This window comes from Emydura macquarii, unplaced genomic scaffold (assembly GCF_026122565.2).
Source record: "Emydura macquarii macquarii isolate MOO-44397 ecotype Brisbane River unplaced genomic scaffold, CSIRO-AGI_Emac_v2 contig_2325, whole genome shotgun sequence".
NCBI classification, from domain to species: Eukaryota; Metazoa; Chordata; order Testudines; family Chelidae; genus Emydura; species Emydura macquarii.
In genome coordinates, this window is record NW_027132462.1 from 204412 (window position 1) to 227931 (window position 23520).

A 23520-nucleotide genomic window follows, 5' to 3' on the forward strand; every position below is an offset into this window, starting at 1 on the left:
TTCAAGTCATTTACAGAGTGTCTTGGGAGATTGAAGTGCTCTCCAACTGGGTTATGGATGTTTCTATTCTTTATGTCTGATTTGTGTCCATTTATTCTTTCGCGTAGTGACAGTCCGGTTTGGCCAATGTACATGGCAGACTGACATTGCTGGCACATGATGGCATATATTACATTAGTAGATGTGCAGGTGAATGAGTTCCTTATGGTGTGGCTGATGTGGTTAGGGCCTGTGATGGTGTCACTAGAGTCCACGTGGGGGCAGAGCTGGCAATGGAGTTTGTTGCAGGGGTATGTACCTGAGTTAGTGTTCTTCTTGTATGGTGTATGGTTGCTGGTGAGTATTTGTTTCAGGTTGGGGGGCTGTCTCTAAGCAAGGATAAAACAGACTTCAAAGAGAAACTGCTGAGCTTGAACTGCAAACTTGACACTATCAACCAGGGTTTAAATAGAGACTTGGAATGGCTATCTCATTACAAGAAGTAATTCTCACCTCCTAATCAATGGTTGTGAGAATAGGCCTGAACTACTTCCCCATTGTTGTTCCTTAAACTTGGATGTATATATATACCTCCCTTTTGATTTCTACTTCTTGCATCTGAAGAAGTGTGTTACAGCCCACGAAAGCTTATGCCTACAGAAATTAAATTTGTTAGTCTTTAAAGTGCTACAGGACTCTCATTGTTTTTGTTGTTTTTGTCCTTATGAAGCATGTTTGTCCGTTTCCTTGGGGTCCACTAGGCAACCTGGGACCCTCAGCTGATTGGTTCAGAGTGTGCCAGCTTTAACCCCGTCATTGCTAATGGAAAAATGCAGGAAGCCCACTCCCAGGAATACTTGGTGATTCCACCAAACTAGACAGCAGCGCAAGTCCTGCCCCAGCCTCTATTCCTGCATTCCAGGCTGTCAGTGCTGTGTGTACAACTTAGAGGAGTCACAGGGCTCCCTCGAGGGCAGCCAAGTGGTACTGATGATGCTGTTACAGCTGTAATCTTGCTGAAATGCAGTAAAATAAACTAATAATATTTATGTAGGGTCAGATTTCTCCCCGGCAACCCCGGCAGTAGGGGGGACATCCTTTCCCTTCTTCCTGAGGAATTAAGGGGGGGGAACCAGCATCCATGGATCCCCAAAGCTATGCAGAGATCTCAGTGATCCCGATAGCTAGGCCCTGCCATCCTCAATCTCTGTGCCTCCACAACTGATATAGGACCCTCCCCATCTCCCTGGGAGCACAGGTTCAATGGCGATGTGTTACCAGGGCCTGTCACAGTAGCCACTGCCCACGGGATCTGCTGAAGGGCTGTTGTAGGAATGAAGAAGGCTGCATGGAGATGGGAAGGCTGGTTAGAGTAGCAGGTGAGGTATAGACTGGGCTGGAGGTTTAGACCTTTCCAAACCCAGAAAGCAGCCATAGACTCAGTCAATGCAACCTTCATTTATGAGGAGAGGGAGATAAAAAGCCTTCAATTTATCTTGGGGATCCAGGCAGCTGGAAATGGGCAGGGCCGTGGCAACTGAATTTTCAGCAGAAAACGATCAGTTTTCTCAGAAAAGCCACTCAAATGGGAGAAATTCTGTAGGCTCTGAAGTACAGGAGGTCAGACTAGATGATCTAATTATCCCTTCTGGCCTTAAATTCTATGAATCTTTGTCTTGGGGGGATCAATATCTGGGATGAAATTTCAAAACGTTGTTACTCTGAATGCTTAAATGCACTCAACAGGAAGATACACTGGCCAAGAAGAATCGGGATTATCCCAGTAAAAGAATATATGGTCTCTTTATCCTCTAAACCAGGTATTTTCCTGCTTTGAGGTGGAATCTCACAACTGTCCCACTCTTTCAGCTGGGTACAACACCTCATCTATGCCAAATGCTTATCACGATACATGTCAAACTGGACACCTGAGTCTCTCCCTTTGGGTGCTTGTAACCAGAGCTATACAGTCATCACCAGCCACTTTTAAACATGTAAATTTATTAGCAAACAGCACAAAGCATTGGAGAAAATGGATATAAAATAACATGCAGCTCTCATTGTCTGCACTATGTCTCTGAGAGAGCTCCTTCCCATTTGTTTGCCCCTTTCTGGAGGAAGCAGCCTTTTCTCAAAGCCTGTCTGTGTGAGCCTGGGCCCAGTCACCATCGTGTTCAGCTCTGTCTGTGTTATGGGGACAAGGTCTGAAGCTGACCTTTGCCCTGAGACTGCTTTCTCCCAGCCAGACCATCTAAGATGACGCCCCTGTGGCCATTGCTCCATTGTTTGGCTGTTGGACCCATTCAGCCCCAATGGCTTGAGCCTGATGTGTGGCCTGAAACCTTTGGCTTCCCCATGACACTCCAACCCTCCCCTCAGAGTTCCAGCACCTAAACCTTACTATGCAGAGCAGATCAACAGTCACCCCTGAGCACCCCCACATCTGCCCGTGGAACCCACATGCTGGAATCACTGGAATTCCCAGAGGCCAGCTGTCACTGGAGGCTGAGGTAAGAAATCTCTGACAGCAAAATATCAGGGTTGTTGCTATTTGGAACCCTGGCAGACCTGAATTTAGGGTCTCTCCTTCCCCGCTCAGCAGAGTATCTGAGCACCTTGATCATATTCATCCTCCTGCCACCTCTGTGAGGCAGGGCAGGGCAGGGCAAGGCAGGGATGTTATCTGCTCGTGCAGAGGCTCAGAAACAGTCAGTGGCTTGTCCACAGTCACACAGGGCAAGGGAAATAAACCCAGCTCTTCTGAGCGGCAGCAATGCCCAAACCACAGGGCCAACCAGCTAGCTGGATTCTCTCTGCTCCAGAGCTGCCCCACTGCCAACATCTCTGCAAATCCATCTCCCCAAGTTCTCATGAAAGGGAAGTACCAGAAGGGACGGGAGACCTTTAGGAGTTTCCTCCATTTACTCCCATACTGGTGGAGCATGTTATTTAAAGGACAGTATTGCCTGGGAAAGAGTGGAACTTAAAGGAAAGCTGGCAGGAGGGACAGGTCCTGAATTCAGGAGAGTTGGAAAAATCCACAAGGGGTGCTCTGGATGAAGGATGGAAGAATCCCATTCACTGATATAGGCTAGGGACCAACTGGCTAGGCAGCAGTTTGGCAGAGAAGGACCTGGGGATTACAGTGGAGAAGAATGTGCATGTGAGTCAGCAGTGTGTCCTTCTTGCCAAACAGCCTAATGGAATATTGGGCTGGTAGAATCATTGTCATCAGATCAAGGGAAGTGATTATTTCCCTCTATTTCGCACTGGTGAGGGCATATTTGTAGTACTGTGTCCAGTTTTGGGCCCCCCACTACAGGAAGGATGTGGACAAATTGGAGAGAGGGCAAAACAAAAAAACAATTAGGGGGCTGGAGCACATGACTTATGAGGAGAGGCTGAGGGAACTAGGCTTCTTTAGTTTTCGGAAGAGAAGAATGAGGGGGGATTTGATAGTAAATTTCACTACCTTAAGGAATGCTCCTAGGAGGATGGAAGTAGGCTGTTTTCAGTGGTAGTAGATCATAGAACTAGGAGCAATGGTCTCAAGTTGGGGGGTTTGATATTAGGAAGAACTTTTTCACTAACACGGTGGTGAAGCATTGGAATGGATTACCTAGGGAAGTGGTGGAATCTCCATTCTTAAAGATTTTTAAGGTGAGGTTTGACAAAGCCCTGGCTTGGATGTATTTGTTGGGGTTTGTCCTGCTTTGAGGAAGGCGTTGGACTAGATAACCTCCTGAAATTCCTTCCAATCCTAATTTTCTATGTTTCTATGATTTGCAGATTGCTCCAAATTATCTAGGCGTAGTCTGGTCCCGAGATGTCCTCAGAGGCGTGGACTCAGAGCAGCCTGAAAGGCCTTAGCTTTAGGAGTGTGGGTCTCTGGAAGCAGAGGAGTTGCCTCAGCCGAGGGATGGGGGTGACTGAACAAGAATACAAATAGGGCTTTAACTGAAGAAATATGGCTCATTTATTAGTCATTAATATCAAGTAAAGAGCATAAATGTAAACAATACAAACATGAAACCAAAGAAGGCTACAAAGGCCTAATATTTTTCTATGCATGAAATAATTTCTCATAGTACACAATTCTACTATTGATTGTTTCACGTTTACAGACAGATGGTCGCTTGCAAACGCTCTCTTATAGTACACACTTCTGTTACTTACTACCTCGTGCTTACAGACAGATGGTCATTTGTAAACTCCTTGTTACCTTATATAGACAGATAAACAGACAGGTGGTCGCTTGTTATCTTAAAGCAAGTGTACTTTCATACGTTACCAAAAGTGCATCTTTCCCTAAGCCCCTAGGGCCTAGTCGACTCTGATAAGTGTTAACCATCCCTTGGATGCTGCTGGTTCATAGAAGGGCTCAGTCCAGCTACCGAGGATCCCAGCAGACTGCAGTCCAAATTGCCACTGACTTTTGGGGGTTTAAATACCCTCAGGCCAATCACCAAACTGATCAGCTTGATCAGTATGTAACCAACCAGTGAACAGTGTCACTTTTGCTATCAGTATGTAACCAATCAGTGAACATCTTTGCTGAGTCATCCTGACTTGTAGGCACTTTCAAGTGTTACTTAGCCGGGTGTGGTCAACTCTGGTCAGCTTTTGTTTTTATGTTTGCCCTCTATTTGTGCTGTGCTAGCGCCCAGACAGCCCTTATCAGGTCCTTCCAGCCCTTTTCCCAAGCTATATACTTTACTATTCTATCTTAAAGCACAAAACCCATCAACTATTCTTTCTATATTCTACGTGCCTCCTTGCTTTAAGATAGAAACCTTAAAATTACAATAACACAAAATTACATATAGATTACTAAAGCAACAATGAAGTTCAAACTCAACATTAACGTTACCAGTCCTCATTTTTCAGGGGTTGATATTGATTTATTGCTAAGTGACAATAGCTTAAGATCAATAACACTACCAGAACTACCGTGCCCCCTATGGTAGCTGTTATTACTATGAGCCAAAACGGTTCCGTTATTGTTTCAAGAGCTCTGTGTGCTTGGTTCGTGATCCAATTAGCGGCTCCAGCTGTGCCTTGATGCATACCATTCAAAAGCTCCTTGAAATTTTCCCATGCCTGGTTTTTCTGTTTTCCATTTTGCAAGGCCAAAACGTTTTTATATAGTTCTGTTAGCTTTTCTTCAACTTTTAAGAATTGGTATGTTGTAAGTGCTGCAAATTTTCCAAATATTCTTTCTGTTTCTATTACTGCTGCATATGTTTCAGTTGCCCTACTGGAAACTCTAACGTGTATATGATGTTCCTTACTCCATATACCAAAGCTATCTACATATTGAATAACTTTGCTTGTTTTATATCTAAATTGATCCAGTCCACTCCATCTTTGGCCTTCCTTATCAAAAATGCCCGTACATTTTTTACATTTGGTTCTGTTTAGCTGATATGTTCCTGGAGGCAGGAAGGTGCTAGTGATGTTTGTGCCATTATTGCTAAGCCACCATCCGCCTTCACATAACACTATTAATCCTTCAGTTTCCCTAGATGTACACAATCGAGATTCTGTTTTTACTTGCAGGCCTACTTGAACTAACTGAAATATCCCTATTTTGTTGGATTTGAATTCAGCATCTTTACAGTTGTTTGGCATAACACAATACATATTATTTCATTCAATAGGTGTAATACACATATCTTATTAATTGAATTCCATATCCCAGAAGCTGACAAAGACAAATGACAGATAAGGCTTCTGCCTGTGCCAATGAAGGATATGCTTCCCCATCAAAACAAAGCTCATGACATTTATAATGAATTTTCTTATAAAAGCTAGCTGATTGACGTTGAAATGTGGGTTGTGGCCCTAACTTAGCATGCATTCTTTTTATCCAACAACACATGGCATACATACTAATTAAACAAATACAACTTAGCCCTAAAACAATTAACAATGAGTGTAATATAACAGACATCCCTGCAGAGGTGGGGGACCATCCAGTAAAAACATCATACCAATGATATGCAGTAAGTTTTTTTTTCTGTTTTAGCAATTTTAATAATTTCCCCATTAGAATGTGAAATTTGAATAGTCCTTTTTTCCAGCATCTTGCTTTGTTTGCTGTGGGAACTGGGTTACTTTTGCTCCCTTCCATAATTTTACCTCCATAGATTGCTGGTGGGCAATTTTTGCAAATACCTATTTTGACATTCTGAGGCACAACAACCATGACTCTGCACCCTTCCTATTTGGCAGTGCAGCTGGTTCTACAAATTAGGATGTGCAAGCACTTTTGTAAAACAGTTACATTCATTCCAAGTAGTACAGGTTTCAAACAGAATAAAAAGTATACATCACTTTTAACTGGTTATATCTAAGTTCAGGCACTTGAAATTCAAAATTACATCCCCCTAACCACTATAATACTACAAAAACATCTATTTTCAGCACTCCTTTTCCTTCCAAATTTATTGATCTTGATTACCCTTTTTTTCCTTTTTTCTACCTGATAGAGGATGTTTTTATAAATACAGTTTCAGTGCTTCTTGATTTTTTTCTGCTTCATGCAGTACCTCCCCTGATTATTATTATTATTATTATTACTATTATTATTATTATTATTTAAAACCAATACCATACATAACAATGTTAATAACAAGACAAACAACACAAAACATAAGACACAAAACACAATCTTTGTTGCAATAGTAGATTCATGGTTTTGTTTTTTAGCTGTTTCGCTGGCACCAGCTTTTCCCATAGTTCTGAAAGAAAAAAGAACACTTTTCTACCCCCTTGGGGTGGGGTGGCAGATTATTGCTTAAAATATCTTTTTCTTTTACAAATATCTTTGTTGATTGCAGGCAAACAGAGGAATTATCTTCCTATTTTTCTGTGTTTGGCTGACTTTTCCATATACCTTTGGCTTTTAAAAGATATTGAATTTCATAAAGCATGGAAGGGTTAAATGCTAACCAAACAAATTCATCTGAAACCTACAAACAGGGTTTTTACAAATTAAGAGTGTTGGTTTAGGTCCTTAAAACCATACAGATTTATATAAAATATTTGCACACACAAATTCTTTTTTTTTTTTTTTTTTTTTGCACTGCTCTAATTATTTGCACTCAGCTATACACAAATTACATTTCTTTTTATGCATTTGGAGGCAGTGAAGTTCCGATGGAAACCTTTTTTTTCAGTTAATGATTTAAACTAAATCATCCATATTTAAATGATTTCAGTCAGGATTATTCACAGACCATTCCTTTGGGAAAAGGGCCCATTTTCCTTCAAAATGACTGTAAAGGCTCCTGGGGACAAAACATGGTAGTAGGCACTACCTGACCCCTTTGTGTAATTTGTTTAACTATTAGGTTTCCACACAATGTGACTGTAGCAAATTATACATATATTTATTTTATTAAATATTACTAAACCAAAATATTTTAACACTATTACTTTTATACCATTTTCATAACTATTACCCTTCCACAACTGTTCAATTGTCCTTAACTCTTGTAGTAATAATTCTTACAAAGGCTACCTTTAACTTCTTTCCTTTTTTAAATTGCTCACTTTTGCATTTAACTAAACATATTTTAGCTTTATTATATCATTCTTTGCTGCCATAGCTTGAACATTTTACTGGCAACATAGGTTTGTGATAGTAAACCCTTCATTCTTTTACTGTGTTTATCAGCCACTGAGCTGCATTCTTAAGGTGGCATATTGTAGTTGTAAAACTTGAGCCACCAAGCACAATATTTGTAATACAGCTACCTTAGTCTGTGCTAGGCTGGACCTTTTGGGCTTATGGTGTTTAAAGTCTGATCCAAAGCCTTTCCTTCGAGACTGCCAGGTGGAGTTTCTATTTGGACTAACGGTTGTAGTGGTGGGGACGCCCCGGGATTGCTTGGGTTATATGGCGGTGCGGGTGGAGAAAAAGCACTATAAGAATCTACCATATTTTGGCCGTTTCTTTCTTAATACGAAGGAACATGGGAAGCACTAGGTGGACAAGCCTGACCAGGTTTACATTAGGTCTTTTAGTTCCTTTATTTGAACTTTCAATTTTTCTTGGTAGTCCTTAAGACTTCACACCTGGGATTTATGCAGCCTTATAGTAATTTCCTCATACCACTTAAAATATGTATCCCCTTGAGTCTGTGATGGTGACTCTAGGGCTCCGCAGACGTGTACAATTTTATTTAAATCAAAAGTGCCTAGTAAAGGAAACTACTTACTAGGATCATCTCTGGTATTCCAATTTCCATTTATTCATATATACTTGCAGTCTTTTGGTCATAATGTGTATACATATGAAATGCTGGGGTTCCCTTAGAAGGGACTGGCACTTGCTTAGACTATCCTGTTCCCATTTTCACTCACACAAGACGCAGGAATGGCTTATTGAGGGATCCGCACCGCTTCAATTCAACCCGCAATACTGCCGAGGTGAATGAACCCGATAACAGAACGCTTATTTAGCGGGAGGGGGTTTGGAAGGAGACAAGACACAAAAGGGGTCCTCCAAAGTCACAGGAGTCATAACCCTAGGCCCGTACATTGACCGAGGCTAAGGTGTCTTGGATAATGGATCTAAAGAGGCTCATTAATCAGAGAAAGGGAAGGGGTAGCCTTGCGGCTGCAAACACTCCACCTGTCCGTTGCGTCACTGGGTTTGGGCAAGCCCCCCTTGCAGTCAACTCACACCGGTCATCGCCAACAAGGCTCGCAGAGGAATCGGGGCGGCTGGAACTTGCCTTAGTCCAAGACCTGGTCAATAGCTCATTTTATCAAACACAAGCATTCAGGACCCACTCATTCCTCTTAGCACCCCTTAATGTGCTGCTGGGTGCAATGCTTCCTGAAACTTGAAACTGAAACTTGAAAAATTCTTAGACTCTCCCTATTAGCGTGTTTTTACCAGACCAAAAACAGACAGACAAACAGTTTTAAAGCTTACCTCGATCCTTAACAAAGTTCGAATCACGCTTGGCAGTTTCTCGAATAGGAAGCCTACGGGCAGCGCTCCTCTGAAACCCCGAATAGAGATTTAAAATGTCTCTTACCTTTTTGAGTGGTGCCTGGGGTTCAGCGCAGAGCGGTCCGCGGTCCCTCCGGATGATACCAGCACTTGGAGATCCGAGTCACGACACCAAATTGTCATCTCATCCAATGATCTCCCAGTGGGATCTATAGGTTCTAATCCAACACTATAGATAGTATTACTATTTCCTGCTAGGAATCAAACCCAAGAGCAAGATTCAGTCATGAAGGACTCCCAAAACTATTGCGCCTGTGCAATAGCAAGGCTTATGAAGGATTGCTCTTATCGTGCTAGAGGGGTGATAATTTTTAAGTTAGTTCCAAACACCTAGACAACAAATAATTACCTTCCAATCCCGATTAGTGGAAGAATAAAGAGGCATCCATCCGTCAACAAGACAAGGGATTGTACACGATTGAAAACCCTCCAAATCCTCCTTCCAAAGAAAGACAATTTGCTCAATCAACACCCGATCCTCAGAAGAGAGCAATGCAGACATAAAGTCCAACCCCTAGAATTCTCTCATATCCCACTTCTGACACCACGTGGACTCAGAGCAGCCTGAAAGGTCTGAGCTTTAGGAGTGTGGGTCTCTGGGAGCAGAGGAGTTGCCACAGCCAAGGGGCTGGGGTGACCGAACAGGAATGCGAACAAGATTTCAACCGAAGAAATATTGCTCATTTATTTATTCATTAGTAAAGAACAAAGTACATAGACATAACAAATACAAACACAAAATCAGAAAAAGATACAAAGGCCTAATACTCTACCATGCATGTATTCATTTCTTATGGTGCACAATTCTATTACTTATTTCCTTATGTTTACAGACAGATGGTTGTTTGTAAACTGTGTTTACAGACAGATGGTCGCTTGTAAAATCCTAGTTACTCTTCACAGACAGATAAACAGACAGATGGTCGCTTGTTATCTTAAAGCAAGTGCTACTTTCATACACTACCAAAAACGCTTCTCTCCTTAAGCCCCTTGGGCCAAGTCGACTCTGATGAGTGTTAGCCATCCCTTGGATTCTGCTGGTTCATAGAAGGGCTCAGTCCAGCTACCGAGGATCCTAACGGGTTGCAGTCCAAAGTGCAACTGACTTTCTGGATTTAAGTACCCACAGTCTGATCACCAAACTGATCAGCTTGATCAGTATGTAACCAACCCGTGAACAGTGTCACTTTTCCGGTCAGCTTAACCAATCAGTGAGCATTTCTGCTGAGTCATCTTGACTTGTAGGCACTTTCAAGTGTTACTTAGCCGGGTGTAATCAGCTCTGGTCAGCTTTTGTTTTTATGTCTGCCCTCTATTTGTGCTGTGCTAGTGTCCGGACAGCCCTTATCAGGTCCTTCCAACCCTTTTCCCAAGCTATATACTTTACTATTCTATCTTAAAGCACAAAACACATTAACTATTCTTTTTATATTCTACGGGGAGATTTCATGGCTTTGGGGAAAAGGAAGCAGAGGGGAAAACTCCACATGTGTGCAAGTTAAGAATTCAGGGAGACTGATTTAGGGAGACTGAGGACTGGAAGGGATAGTTGGGGCCTGGTGCATGGCCTAGCTGGGGACCTTGTGATGGCAGAAAGGGGCAAAAGAGTTTAAGAGGGAGTAAAGTGAGGACTGGTGAGAATCTACAACTACAACTATACTGATGGAAAATAGGGCTGAGAGCATATGAGAAATGATCAGCGCTGGTGCTCTGGAAGTCACAGACTGAGTGACAGAGTGTGTGGGGTGGGGGATGATGGGTGGCGACGCTGAAAGATATCAGATGATGGTCGGAGAGAGCAGTGCTTGGTGATGGAGTGATAAGACATTAGATGTGAGGAACTTCTCAGATTGTGAAATTCCACAAGACTGAGCTCAGCCAAATTGGGACAAAGCACCCTTGATAAACAAGGAGACATCCTTTTACCCCTCCTGTCATGCAGGATTAAAGTTAGTGGCCCCAGGCAATCACATTTTGCAAGTGTATTTTCCCACTTTGTCACGAAGCTCTTTGGTTTTGACCCCATAAATGATAGGGTTGAGCATGGGTGGTACAAGGAGATAGAGGTTGCCGATGAGGATATGAACATGGGCAGCGATGCCCTGACCGAACCTGTGTGTCAGTGCGGAGAAGAGGATGGGAGTATAAGACATCAGCATCACACAGATGTGGGCTGTGCAGGTGTTGAGGGATTTCTGGTGGGCTTTCTTGGAGGAGATCCTGAGGACAGCCTTGATGATCAGCCCATAGGACAGGCCAATGAGTGTCAGGTCTAACCCAATGATCATTAACGATATCACCAAGCTGTACATCCTGTTTACTGTGGTGTCCCCACACAAGATCTTCACCACAGCGATGTGCTCGCAATACGTGTTTGGAATAACACGCTTGGCGCAGAATGGCAACCTCCGCAATAGCAGGGGCCAAGGCAGAACCGAGAGAACAGTTCGTATCAAACCCACTAGCCCTAGCTTAGCGATTCGTGCGTTGGTAAGGATGGTGGCATATCTCAGAGGGTCACATATGGCGACGTAGCGATCAAAGGCCATTGTCACGAGGACGGCTGACTGCATAAAAGCAACCGTGTGAAGGAAGAACATTTGGGTGAGGCAGCCATTCACAGTGATGTCTTTGAAACCGAACCAAAATATGCACAGTGCCTTTGGCACGACGCAAGTAGACATGCCAATGTCTGTGAGTGCCAGCATGCAGAGCAGCAGGTACATGGGCTTGTGCAGGGTCTTCTCTCTGCTTACAACGAAGAGAACTGTGCAATTTCCCAACAGGCTGATGATGTAGAAGATAGAGAAAGGGATGGAAATCCAGATGTGGGCAGCTTCCAGACCCGGGATGCCATTTAGGATGAATGTTAACGGGCCGGAGGAGGTGAAGTTGAAAGCCTCCATAAGACGGTCGAAGCACCAATCAGGATCTGAAATGCTCAGGGTGCCTGTGAAGGGAAAGGAGCCCAGCACGGGGGGGCGGTTAGGGACTTGATTACGAATACCACGGTCAATATTTTGTAGTTAGTATCAATATGAAAAGGCAGGTGAGTACTGAGATGGCAACATTTGTAGATGATGACAAATTATTTCAGCCATAGTCCAGTCCAGAGATGTTCTTAGATGGAGCTAATGAAGCCAGGTTTTTTTGCTCTCACTGCTCCCCTTGGAAGGCTATTCCAGAACTTTACTCCTCTGATGTTTATAAACATGAATCTCATTTCAAGTCTAAACTTCCTGATGGCCAGTTTATATCCATTAGTTTTTGTGCCCACATTGATGCTGAACTTAAATAATTCCTCTCCCTCCCTGGTATTTATTTCTCTGATGTATTTATAGAGAGCAATCACATCTCCCCTCAACCTGAGCTCTTTAAATCTCCTCTCATAAGGCAGGATTTCCATTCCGCAGATCACCCTAGTAGCCCTTCTCTGTACCTGTTCCAATCTGAATTAATCTTTCTTAAACATGTGATCAACCAACACGCCCAGGTCATTCTCCTCCTCTGTCACTTGCAACTGATACATTCACAGCTTATAGCAGAAATTCTTGTTATTAGTCAGTAAATGCATGACCTTGCACTTTCCACCGTTAAATTTCATCCTATTTCTAGAACTCCAGTTTACAAGGCCATCCAGAACTTCCTGTATGATATCCTGAACTGTTTCTGTATTCTCATGCTTGAATATTTATAAAGTTTGCAGATGCCACAAGACTTGGGGGATTGTAAATAATGAAGAGGACAGATCACTGATTCAGAGTGATATGGATTGGTTGATAAACTGGGATGAGGCAAAGAAAATGTGTTCTAATAGAGCTACATAGACATGTACCTCTAAGAACAAAGAAGGCAGGTAATGCTTACACAATAGTGGACTGTATCGTGGGAAGCAGTGACCTGAAGAAGATTTGGGGGACATGAAGAGGTAATTAGCTAAACATGAGCTCCCAGTGTAACCCTGTGATCAAAAGAGTTAATGTGATCCGGGGATGATAAACTGGGGAATCTCAAGAGAGGAAGAGAAGTTATTTTAACTCTTTCTTTAGCACTGGTGGAACTGCAGTTGGAAAATTTCTCCAGTTCTGGTGTGCACAATTAAAGATGCATGTTGATACAAAGGGATGGTTAAGGGGTGACATGATAACAGTCTGCAAGTACCCACATAGGGAACTAATATTGAACAATGGGCTTTTCAGGCTAGCCTAGAAGGGTCTAACACCATCCCATGCCTGGAAGTTGAAGTTAGACAGATTCTCACTATAAATGATGTGTGCACTTTTTAAACAGAGAGAGTAATTAACCAGTGGAGGACTTTATCAAGGTAATGACAGATTCTCTATCACTGAGAATTTCTAAAACAAGGTTGGATGTTTCTCTATAAGCACTGCTCTAGGAATTCCTTGGGGGGCAGGTCTTTGGCCTGTGCTATACAGGAGGTCAGACTAGATGATCACAGTGGTGCCTTCTGGCCTGGGCCTCCGTGAACACGTCCCTGCAGCACATACAGGAGTCAGCTGGAGGCATCTACCCTGCAAGCTGGTGCCTGGCTTTACTGAAGGCAATTTTTTATTCATGACAATGCTGAATTTAGCCCCAAGGGGAAAAAATCTCATGTGACTTTGGAGTCTTGAAAACGATACTCTAGATGTGCTTTTCACCTGTCCATGTCCACCCCTCTCCTCAGCCACACAACTCCCAGCACTGCTCCACAGTGATCCCAGACACCCAGGACCAACAGCAAGTGTCAGACACACCACACAGTGACAGATCATAGAACTGTCTGCACAGCTTAGGTTAAAGTCTGGGTCTGGCTGTGCCTGGAAAAGGGGAGATGGAGGAGGAGCAGCCTGCACAGCTTGTCGAGGGGTGAAGGAAACCCCAACAGCAGCTCAGTGTGTGCAGAGAAGAGGAGAGGGACAGACCCGAGGGCAGGGGAGAGAGGACGTGGAGACTAAAAGGAGCCAGCATGAGTAACTCTTCCTCCAAATGACACAAAGCTTTAGAATATTCCCTCCAGTTACAAAACCCAGACACAACTTCCTGATGTTGCTTTTCCATGTTGGGAATGGCTAAAGTTGCCACAAGGCTGTTGTGAGGTTGGTCACAGGAGGAGGGATGGGCTGGATGGGGACAATCAGACACAATCTACTACAGTGTGTCCACATTACATTACAGTCTGAGACACCCACCTGCCCTGGGAGGTTGCAGGAGGGCTAGTTACATCTCTTTGGTGTGTGAATTAGGCAGGATGTCCATTTCCTATTTCGCCCTGTTTCAGGACTCTGCACAACTGCTATCTAGATATTGCACATCCTGCACCACACACACACACTGTGCGTTCCTTGGTCTCCCCCAGTCAGATTTCCATCACTGCCTGGTTCCTTCTGAACCAGAAACATGCTTTTATTTTTACTGCATTTTGATCTTTCCCATTCTCTATAGAACCAGAGACGCCGGGGAACACAGAGAGCAGCCCCCCACCCCTCAAAAATTGTCACCCTAATTGTTTTGAACCTTTAAGCTGTGTGTTTATGATTTCAGCTACTCTTTTGTCAGTTCTTCCCTGGTCCAGATGAGCTCACCCATCCTTAGATGCCTCAGGACAATGGCAGCTCATGGCCAGTGAGAATCAGGCCATATAATTAAGTCCCTAAATGTGGATTTGGGTTGAAATCCTGGCCCTGGTAAGAGTTTTGCCATTGATCTCAATGGGACCAAGATTTCACCCTTAGTGTTGAACTTTAGGCTCCCTGCTGTGAAAATCATGGCTTCAAGTCCTGAAACAGCGAGAGCTATTCTGCTAAGGAGCTGAAAGAGTTTGAGGGAAGATCCCCAGTTTACGTCGCTTCTTGAGAACCGGCATGAAAGATGGGGATTTCAAAACACCGGGGCTCTGATTTTGTTCTCAGTGATGCCAGCGTCAGTCTGGAATGAGCCATTGAAGGCAGAAGGTGAAAGCAGAATCTGGCCAGTGTGTAAAACCGTGTGTGACCCATTTGTGTTGTGAAATTTCTGCTCTCACACATACCCACGGCAGAGTCTTTGGCTACATGTCTTAGCAAGGCAGTAAGTTGCTGAATTGGGAAATTAGAACGAACCAGAGAAAAAAACACAGAAACCAAAAAAAGGAAGATACTGAGACAGATAGAAGGACACAGAAAGAGACAAGGAAATGATCTTTAAAGCAAATATTTGTGTAAACTATTTACAACAAATCTCTAGTTCCAATTTTAAATTACCTTGGCATTTCTGACAATACTAAAAAGTTCAAGTCTACATGCTGGAGGATTCCTCTCCAGATTTTTCTTGACTTGAACCTTTAACGAGCCCTTAACAGTAACTTTATTGCATAAACAGGCAACTCACCAAAATCCCACGCAGCAGAAAGAGGAAATCTCCTTACTGCAACCTGAAAATCAGTGTACGAATCTCACTTCTGATACTCGTGTTGTTTGTCAGGGACCTTTATGATTCCTCCGCACAGTCCCTGAGGACTCTCAGGCTGGCCAGGACTCCGGGACAATTGCCTGCGCTCTCTGAGCAGTGGTAACAGCACAAAATAGACCCTGGAGAATTTCAGCCAAAGAGCCTCCTCTGAGAGTGAAGAAATGATTCACTGATAACACAGGTTCAGATTGTTGGGGTAAACTGAGTCTTGCAGACTTGCTATCGTTATCCTGCACTGCTAAAACCCCAGAGAGAAAAGAAGAGCCAAGGGTTAGACATGTTCATTTATCTCTCAGCATTTCTGTGCTGCTGCTCATTGTCATAGAATCTGAGCATCTGCTGCTACTCTGCTGAAGAGCCCTGTGCTGATTCCCTGAGACCGCGACGTGAACGTGGACAGGCTCTTGCACATCCTTGTTTCAAACGTAGGATTTCCACACACAGTAACAGTCCCTCCCATCCGCTAGCCTCTCCGACGGTTTAGTCAGAAACCCCTCATGGTGCAATATCCTGCCATGGGGAAGCACGTTCCCTGTAGCCTGTGCTCAGCTACAGTAACTGCACAGGCTGTCATTGGGGTAGGGACGATGGAGGGAGATGGCTCAGATACCAGATCCAAGTGCCAATTTTAGCCTGTAGGTGTCCAGGGATCACGCTCTGCTTTGCGTGCTTCACATTCCCAGGCAAACTCCCAGCCCCAGGAAAGATTGAAAAATAATAATAAATTCTGCTCTAAACCCAGAACCCAGGACAATCGAGTGATCTTGATCTTTTTGTATTTTATTTAAATTATGCATAATAAACAAGTGGAAATCCCGGCTACCAGCTGCTGTTGTTTAGGAGGTTAGGAAAATGTGTTCAACAGGAGCATAAAGGTAGAAGAGCTTTGAACTGTTTACGTTCCAGGTTGTGACCGTCTGCTCCCATCCTGTGACTGGGAAAAAGAAGGGAGTCTTGTGGGTAAGGCAGGGCACCAGAATTTATGCAACCCACATAAAATTCCCTGTGTGACCCTGGACCTTGACCCAGAGAGCAGAGCCCAAACCACAGGACCAGCCTCCTGGCTGGTCAGGCTGGATTCTCTGCTACCCCAGAGCTGCCCGCTACGCTGTGTGGACCGGGGACAGAAAGGAGCCAGTTACAGGGGTTTGATTCTCTGGCAGGCTCTGCACCAGCCTCAGTGGAGTTTAGAGAAGACTTGGTGCTAAACTGACCTCTGCTCATTTAACTTGAGGATGGCTGCCACCCCAGTTTGCCCCCTTGTGGCCTGGGGTACCCGGCAGGCACGTTGTCCTTCCCTCTAAGGTCCTTGAAAAGACTGACTATCAGCATGGAAGACTGAAAACAAGATCCCCCTGTGTGGGGTCGTATTTGTTCTCCAAAACACAGGCTCTCTTAGCCTGCGCCCCACCCTCCACCATTGGCTAGGAGCGCCCTTCCTGCCCTCCTTGCTGGGGTCTGCGTTAGTTCAGGCTCGCCGCAGCTTTCCTGGCTCCTCACCAGCTGGCCCCTAGGTAGCTCAGTCCCTTCCCCCCAGGCTGAGCGAGGGCAGCCGTCCTTCCCCTGCTGCTATGCCCATGTTCTGAGAGAAGAGGCAGCTGGCCCTGCACCCACGACTCCTGCGGGTGGCAGGGAGTGAGGGGAGCCAGGCCCTGCCCTGCACTACAAGGCCTCGGCCTCAGGCCCGTAAAGAAGCAGTGGGCTGGGATTTCCCAAAGTATGAAGTATTCCCCAGACGGGACCATCCTCCTCTCTCCCCATAGCTGCCTCTGCTAGGACTCGGTCAGCTCCAAAAGTCCCAGGAACATTAAAAAGGCCGCACAGTAGAGCAGGGGGTGACTGACCCCACTGGCCTTTCCCATCCTCAAAGTCAAGAATCCCTGACACCCCCTTTGTAATGGCCACTGAATGGCTGGGCTGGACTAGGAGCTGGCTCTTTCCAACCCTTTGCATAGAGGGGACAAGGAGGGAATCTGGGCCTGAGTCTCTTTTCAGACTCCTATGTGTGGGGTCAGGACGGTGTGTTGGGGGGTGATTTGTGCAGAGCCATGCACAGGGTGGAGGGTTGCCTGAATGGCTTCTCTTGGGGCTCCTGCTTTAAACCTGTCTCTGACACGACTCAGTCACAGGTGCCTGGGTGAGGGTGCAGGGGAAGGGTGGGCAGCCATGCCCCTGGAATAGCCCCGCTCACAGTTGGTGCTGCTCACATGGATCACGCAGTAGCCAGAGTGCTCAGGAACGCCAGGACTGTGACTGCAAAACAGCTCTGCAGCTTTTCTCATGGCCCCTGGGTGTTTAACCAGAGACGGGACAGTGACAGGTCATGGACAATGGGACAAAACATCCACGTTCCTTCTCTGTACTGACTGTATCCACAGCAATTCTGAGGTCTGAGCTGACACCGATACAGCTCTTATGTGATAACATCCCATCCATCCCCTGGCTCATCACAAACACAAACCAGCTTGTGTGGGAGATCCGTAGCTCATGTCCTGTCGGCTGTTGTTGTCTGCAGCCAGGTGATGAACTGCCTCTTTACTTGACGAACAACCCGATTATCTTCACACAAACGGGTTTTGTTTTCACGCTGTACACGATTGGGTTCATTGGGGGCAGAATCAGCAAATAGACATTTCCCAGGACATTCTGAATCCAGGGAGAAGAGCTGTTTACAAATCTGTATATCATGGACAAGACAATCCGTGGCATGTAGGAAAGCAGGACGATGCAGATGTGAGAGACGCAGGTGTTCAGGGCCTTGAGGCGCTCCGCTTGGGACGCGATGCCCAACACTGTTTTGAGGATCATCAACTAAGATAGGAGAATGAGCAGCAAGTCCAACCCCACTGAAGAGGCTGTTACAAAGAAGCCATAGATGATGTTGACTCTAATTTAATCAGAACAAACCATCGTCATGACCTCCTGGTGAAGGCAGTAGGAATGGAGAGGATGTTGGCTTGACAGTATCGGTACTGTTTCAGGAAAATGAAGAGTGGGAATATTACGACAACCCCTCTTAGCAGAGACACCAGTCCCATTTTGGCAATTCTGGGCGTGATTAAGATGGAAGCATATCTCAGTGGGTGACAGATCGCAACAGAACGGTCAAAGGCCATGGATAAGAGCACAGAGGATTCAGTGAACGAAAACGAGAGGAGGATGGACAGTTGAGCAAGACAGCCATCGTGGCTGATCTCCCTAGAGTTAAACCAGAATATGCCCAGTGTTGTCGGCATGGCAGATATCGTTATGCCAAGGTCTGAGATGGCCAACATGGAAAGGAAAATGTACATGGGCTCATGGAGGTTTGGATCTGTTTTTATAATGAGCGGAATGACTGAATTTCCTAATATCGAAGTAACATACATTTAAAAAAAGGGGATTGAAATCCAGACATGGATGTCTTCCTTCCCAGGTATTCCTGTGAGAAGGAACACAGCAGGTTGGAATTTGGTGTAATTGACAGCTGACTTGATGCACTGGGCAGGTCCAAGGAGTTTTGAACTTTACTTCCTGAAAGGAAAAATAACAGGAGACTAGACAATATTCAACGAGAAATCATTCTGCTCTCAGTACAAGTCTAGAGACTTCTCGGAGCTCAAGGAAGATCAACAAAAACATAGTCTTGGATTTTCACTTGACAATTCCCTGTTCTATTCATTCCCTGTGATGCACCTGGCATTGACCATCGCCGGAACAACATACTGGGTCAGACCCGGTTTGGCCATTCTTATATACCTATGTATACCACCGTTTGGAAGATAAGCACTGCGGGACTTCATCAGACCTGTAGTCCATCAAGCCCAGTATTCAGCGGTCAGTAACAGATGCTTTAGAGAAAGGTAGAGGAAGCCCTGCAATAGACAGCCGTGAGATAACCAGCCCCCAGGGAAAGTTTCCTCCTGACACCCACTGGTTAGACATACTTTATAATGTAAATCAGGAAGCATTATAGCCCTCCCAAACGTTTTTTTAAAAAGTCCCCACTACTGTAATTAGATTTCCTGGTTCCTCATATAAATAACCTGTCCCTCTTTGTATCATGCTAAACTCTTGGTCCCATTGATATCTTGTGGTTGTGAGTTCCACAGCCTGCTTGAGCACTGTGTGATTTTATAATTGTGATCTTCCCTCAAACACTCTCTCTGGCCCTCCTCTTCTGAGTGTGGCCCATTGTATCATTTTTCTACACATGGGAAGCCCATGGTGAAAATGGTCATTGTATTTATCTCTCCTGCTTTGATGTTATTTATAAATGTGTTTCATTGCCTCATTGTTTTTAATTTTCTCCACTCCCAAGAGCCCAAATTACACCACTGCCTCTTTGCAGGACATGGGATAAATTCGTAGGCCAGGTTCTGAGTTCAGGAATATTGACTTCAACAGCGTCACTCCATCTTTACATGTGTAAATTCGATCAGAACTGGGCTCTCTTAACTTTCACTAAGCAAATGCTCCTGGTGATACACTCTGAACCCCAAGAATCCCTGCAGGAGAAGCAGAAGTGCTTTGCCTGGCCAGTGTTAATTGGATCAGAGAGATCGAGCATCCTAAAGGCTTCTCTTTATCCTCTCAGGGTCCCATCCTCTCCCTAGACAAGGTTTGTGTAGTCATTTGGCAAGTTATAAGCTAACACAGACAGTTACTTCAGCTGGGTGGGAGAGGGGTTGGTGTCCCAAATGGTGAATAGTGCAAACAATAGTGTTGCACTTATATCCAGATGAGTTGTAGGTTACTTCAGCCATGCTCGTCTAATAGGTGATGGGTTTAAATTACATACAACCACTACTATAATCCCTTTTCCTTCACCTCATTTCTACGCTTCACTGAAACACAGACCAGCCGTTCTGTTGTCTCATGACTTTTTGGAAAGTCTTTCACAAGTGTAGCAAAGTTATTGTGTGCACGATTCTGAATGTAAGTGCTAGAAGCAGCTTCAGGTCAGTTACTAGGAGACAGTATTATACAACTGCTCACTGAACAAAGAGTTAATAGCACAAACCTATTGCAAACAGGACTTGGAATATCTCTGAAATACTTTCTAATTAAGTCATTAAGTAATAAAGTTACCTCTGCTTTTTTCAACAACTCTGAGGCTGGCTTTCCATAGACATGCTTGACGTAGACATGAATGGAATGAAAATTTGCTTTGTAATAGTTTTATTACAGTGAAAAGTTTTGGCATAGCATTTATACATCTATAATCTAGCACACACATGTAAACCTATCTTTCCCCTCTGATCTTCCTTCAGAGATAATTTCTCAGGTTAGAGGGGGACCAAAAATGTAGCGTGTGTCATCTGGATTTCTTGAGAAATTGAAAAGATTCCAGCGTTTGGCCCTCATTCAATCACCTGTCAGCAAACAAAAGTCTGGGGAATCCTTTGCAGCTGGTAGCTTTTCTATCCTTGGGTTAGAAGCTGACTGATTCTCCTCAGGTTCTGTGATGTTAATCTGCAGCCTTTCTCCTGAGTGATACAGGAACTGGGATCAGCCTATACAATATTCATTCCCTGGGCTCTCACTTTCTGGTACAGTGGTTTTCAACCTTTTCTTCTTTGTGGACACCTACTAAATTTCAAATGCAGGTGTGATAACCTTTGGAAATTTTACACATTGTCTGCAGAACCCCAGGGGTTCCTGGACCACAGGTGGAAAACCACTGGTTTAGTACAGAGTAACCCCAACTCCTGTTATTCAGCTAAAATGGGGGTTTCAAGGTCAAATGTGTAGGAGAATAAAGAGTTTAAAGCTGGACAAATGGTCAGGCCTAAGCTACAGGAAATGGAGTCATGGCACAGGAAAAACTTTGTTTCTGTTACTTGGTGTGAATTTTAGCTAGAGTCTGTTCTCTCTCTTCTTTCCCTCCGTTCCTAGCCATCTGCACAAGGAATGAAACTAACAAATAACAAATAACTATTCTCCCTTCTGTTCAAGGTCTTTAGTGGGAACACAGCATTATCTTTTTTCCCTCTCTTGCATAGAGTATATTTTAAAGAATGTTAGTAAGTTTCAAGGTAATGTCCCTGCCCTCTGTGCAATAATCCTGTAAACAACAAATGGGGACGGGTATAATTATATTCATTATGTAGTTGTGAATATTCATTTTATAGGTGTCAATGGAACCAAATAATGGTCTATGGGGAGCTTCTGGAAATGTATACCTTTACATACTGTTATAGATAAAAGAATTGTCGCTCACTTGTGGCATCGAGGTGGAACGAGCAGGCAATAATAATCCACCCCCAGGACGACCTGTTTGGTTATTTCTAACAAAATGCGTAACTAGTAATGGAAATCAAACTGCTCTAGGCCCCTCTCCAGCCCACAGATCTGCTGAAGAGGCTGTTGTAAAGGGCAGAGAGGACTGCATAGAGAGTAGAAGGCTGGTTAGCAGAGCTGGTGAGGCAAAAAACCCACACAGAAAATTTGATCTTGAAGAAAACAGACCATGAGTAAAACCCACCCCAGTCTACGCTATAAACACCTGGCTTCTTTCCTCCCTCTCTCTAAATCAAAAAAACCCGAAAACCCCATTTCAGCTGTGCTCAGAGCTGTATATATGGGGCCCTGGCTGCACACCCTGACTATAATAACCACACCCAGAGGAGGGGCTCGTGTTATAAATGGCCTGCCCTCCATTTTGAATCCAGACACAGTCTGTGCTGCAGAGAGTGGTGGGTGGGAGGCAAGTGTTAATGCTCTGCTGGGGGAGGTAAAGGAAGAACAGAGAAGGGGAGATCGTGTGTTTAGTTAGCCTGTAGCTGAAGAGCAAATGTGGGGAAATTCAGAGGGCTTCTTTTTTGTGGTCTCTGGAGCAGCGGCTTCCATTGGATTTCTTCAGAAGAGAGAGGATGGTCTCATGATTAAGGCAGTTCAATGCTGCCCTGGAGAACTGGATTCTATTCTTGCCTCTGCCACAGAGTTCCTGTGTGATGCTAGGCAACTCACTTAAAGCAAATCTGTCACTAATTGTGATCCTCATATTCTGGGTGTCTCATTTGAGACCCTGGGTCTGATTCGCAGAAGTGCTGAGCACTCACCGCTGCCACTGGGAACTGTGTTTTGAACACATGAAGTGCTGTGTAATGCTAAGTATTCTGAAGAATCCCGTCCTCGGTGTCTCAGATTGGCCACCCCAAAGTAGGGGATGCTCTTCGCCTCATCTCCCCATCTCTACAATGGACAGAATAGCTGACAATCAACTCATTAATGTTTGTGAAGCACTCATAGGGAAATTAAGGCAGATACTGCAGCAATTAGCCCCATAGGAAAGCCCAGGAGGAAATGAATTACTCTGGCTTCAGTGCAGGGTTTAAACAGTGTGTAGTGAATAAGGTCAGGGTTAAAAATGCTGCTGTTATTGCAGGTGTTTTTTGGACTGTCAGAGGTCATTGAGTGCATGAGATGTCAGCTGTGAACCAGACTGTCCTCAGCCACTTGGCCCTCATCCTCACAGGAATTGCTGGGCTGGCGTATGGCCTCCCTCTGTGCTCAGTGTGTGTTATAGCAATCTTGGGGTAACTGCATTATCCTAGCTGTCATATGGATGGATCACAGTCTGCACCTCCCTGTGTACTATTTCCTTTTGATTCTGGCATTGGCAGACTTGGGCTGATCTGTCTCCACCCTACCCACCATGCTGAGCATCTTCTGCTTGGATTCCAGATCCATCCATTTCAATGCCTGTGTTATCCAGATGCACTTCATCCATGCCTTCTCCGCCGTGGCCGGGGTCATAGTTGCCACGGCATTTGACTGTTTCTTTGCAGGAGTGACATCTGGAAGGCTAAAGCACAACTGGAGCTGCAGCCAGCAAGGGACGTGAAGGGTAAAAAGAAGGGTTTCTACAGATATATTAGCAACAAGAAGAAGGTCCTCACTGAATGAGGGAGGCAACCTATTGACAGATGATGTGGAAAAAGCCCAAGTATTTAATGCTTTTATTGCCTCTGTCTTCACAGACAAGGTCAGCTCCCAGACTACTGCACTGGGCAACACAGTTTGGGGAGAAGGTGAGCAGTGCTGAAAGAACAGGTTCAGGACTATTATTTCCTTAGGAG

At 44.6% G+C, this 23520-nt stretch overlaps 1 protein-coding gene and 1 pseudogene across 1 annotated transcript; both read right to left on the reverse strand.

Annotated features, from left to right (window-relative positions):
• Positions 1–10974: 10974 nt before the first annotated feature.
• LOC137161579 (olfactory receptor 52P1-like) lies at positions 10975–11913 on the reverse strand. Its single transcript, XM_067560960.1, has one exon. It carries the CDS (start codon positions 11911–11913, stop codon positions 10975–10977), a length of 939 nt encoding a protein of 312 aa, XP_067417061.1.
• Positions 11914–17992: 6079 nt separating this feature from the next.
• LOC137161596 (olfactory receptor 51G2-like) lies at positions 17993–23197 on the reverse strand (annotated as a pseudogene).
• Between the last annotated feature and the right edge of the window lie 323 nt (positions 23198–23520).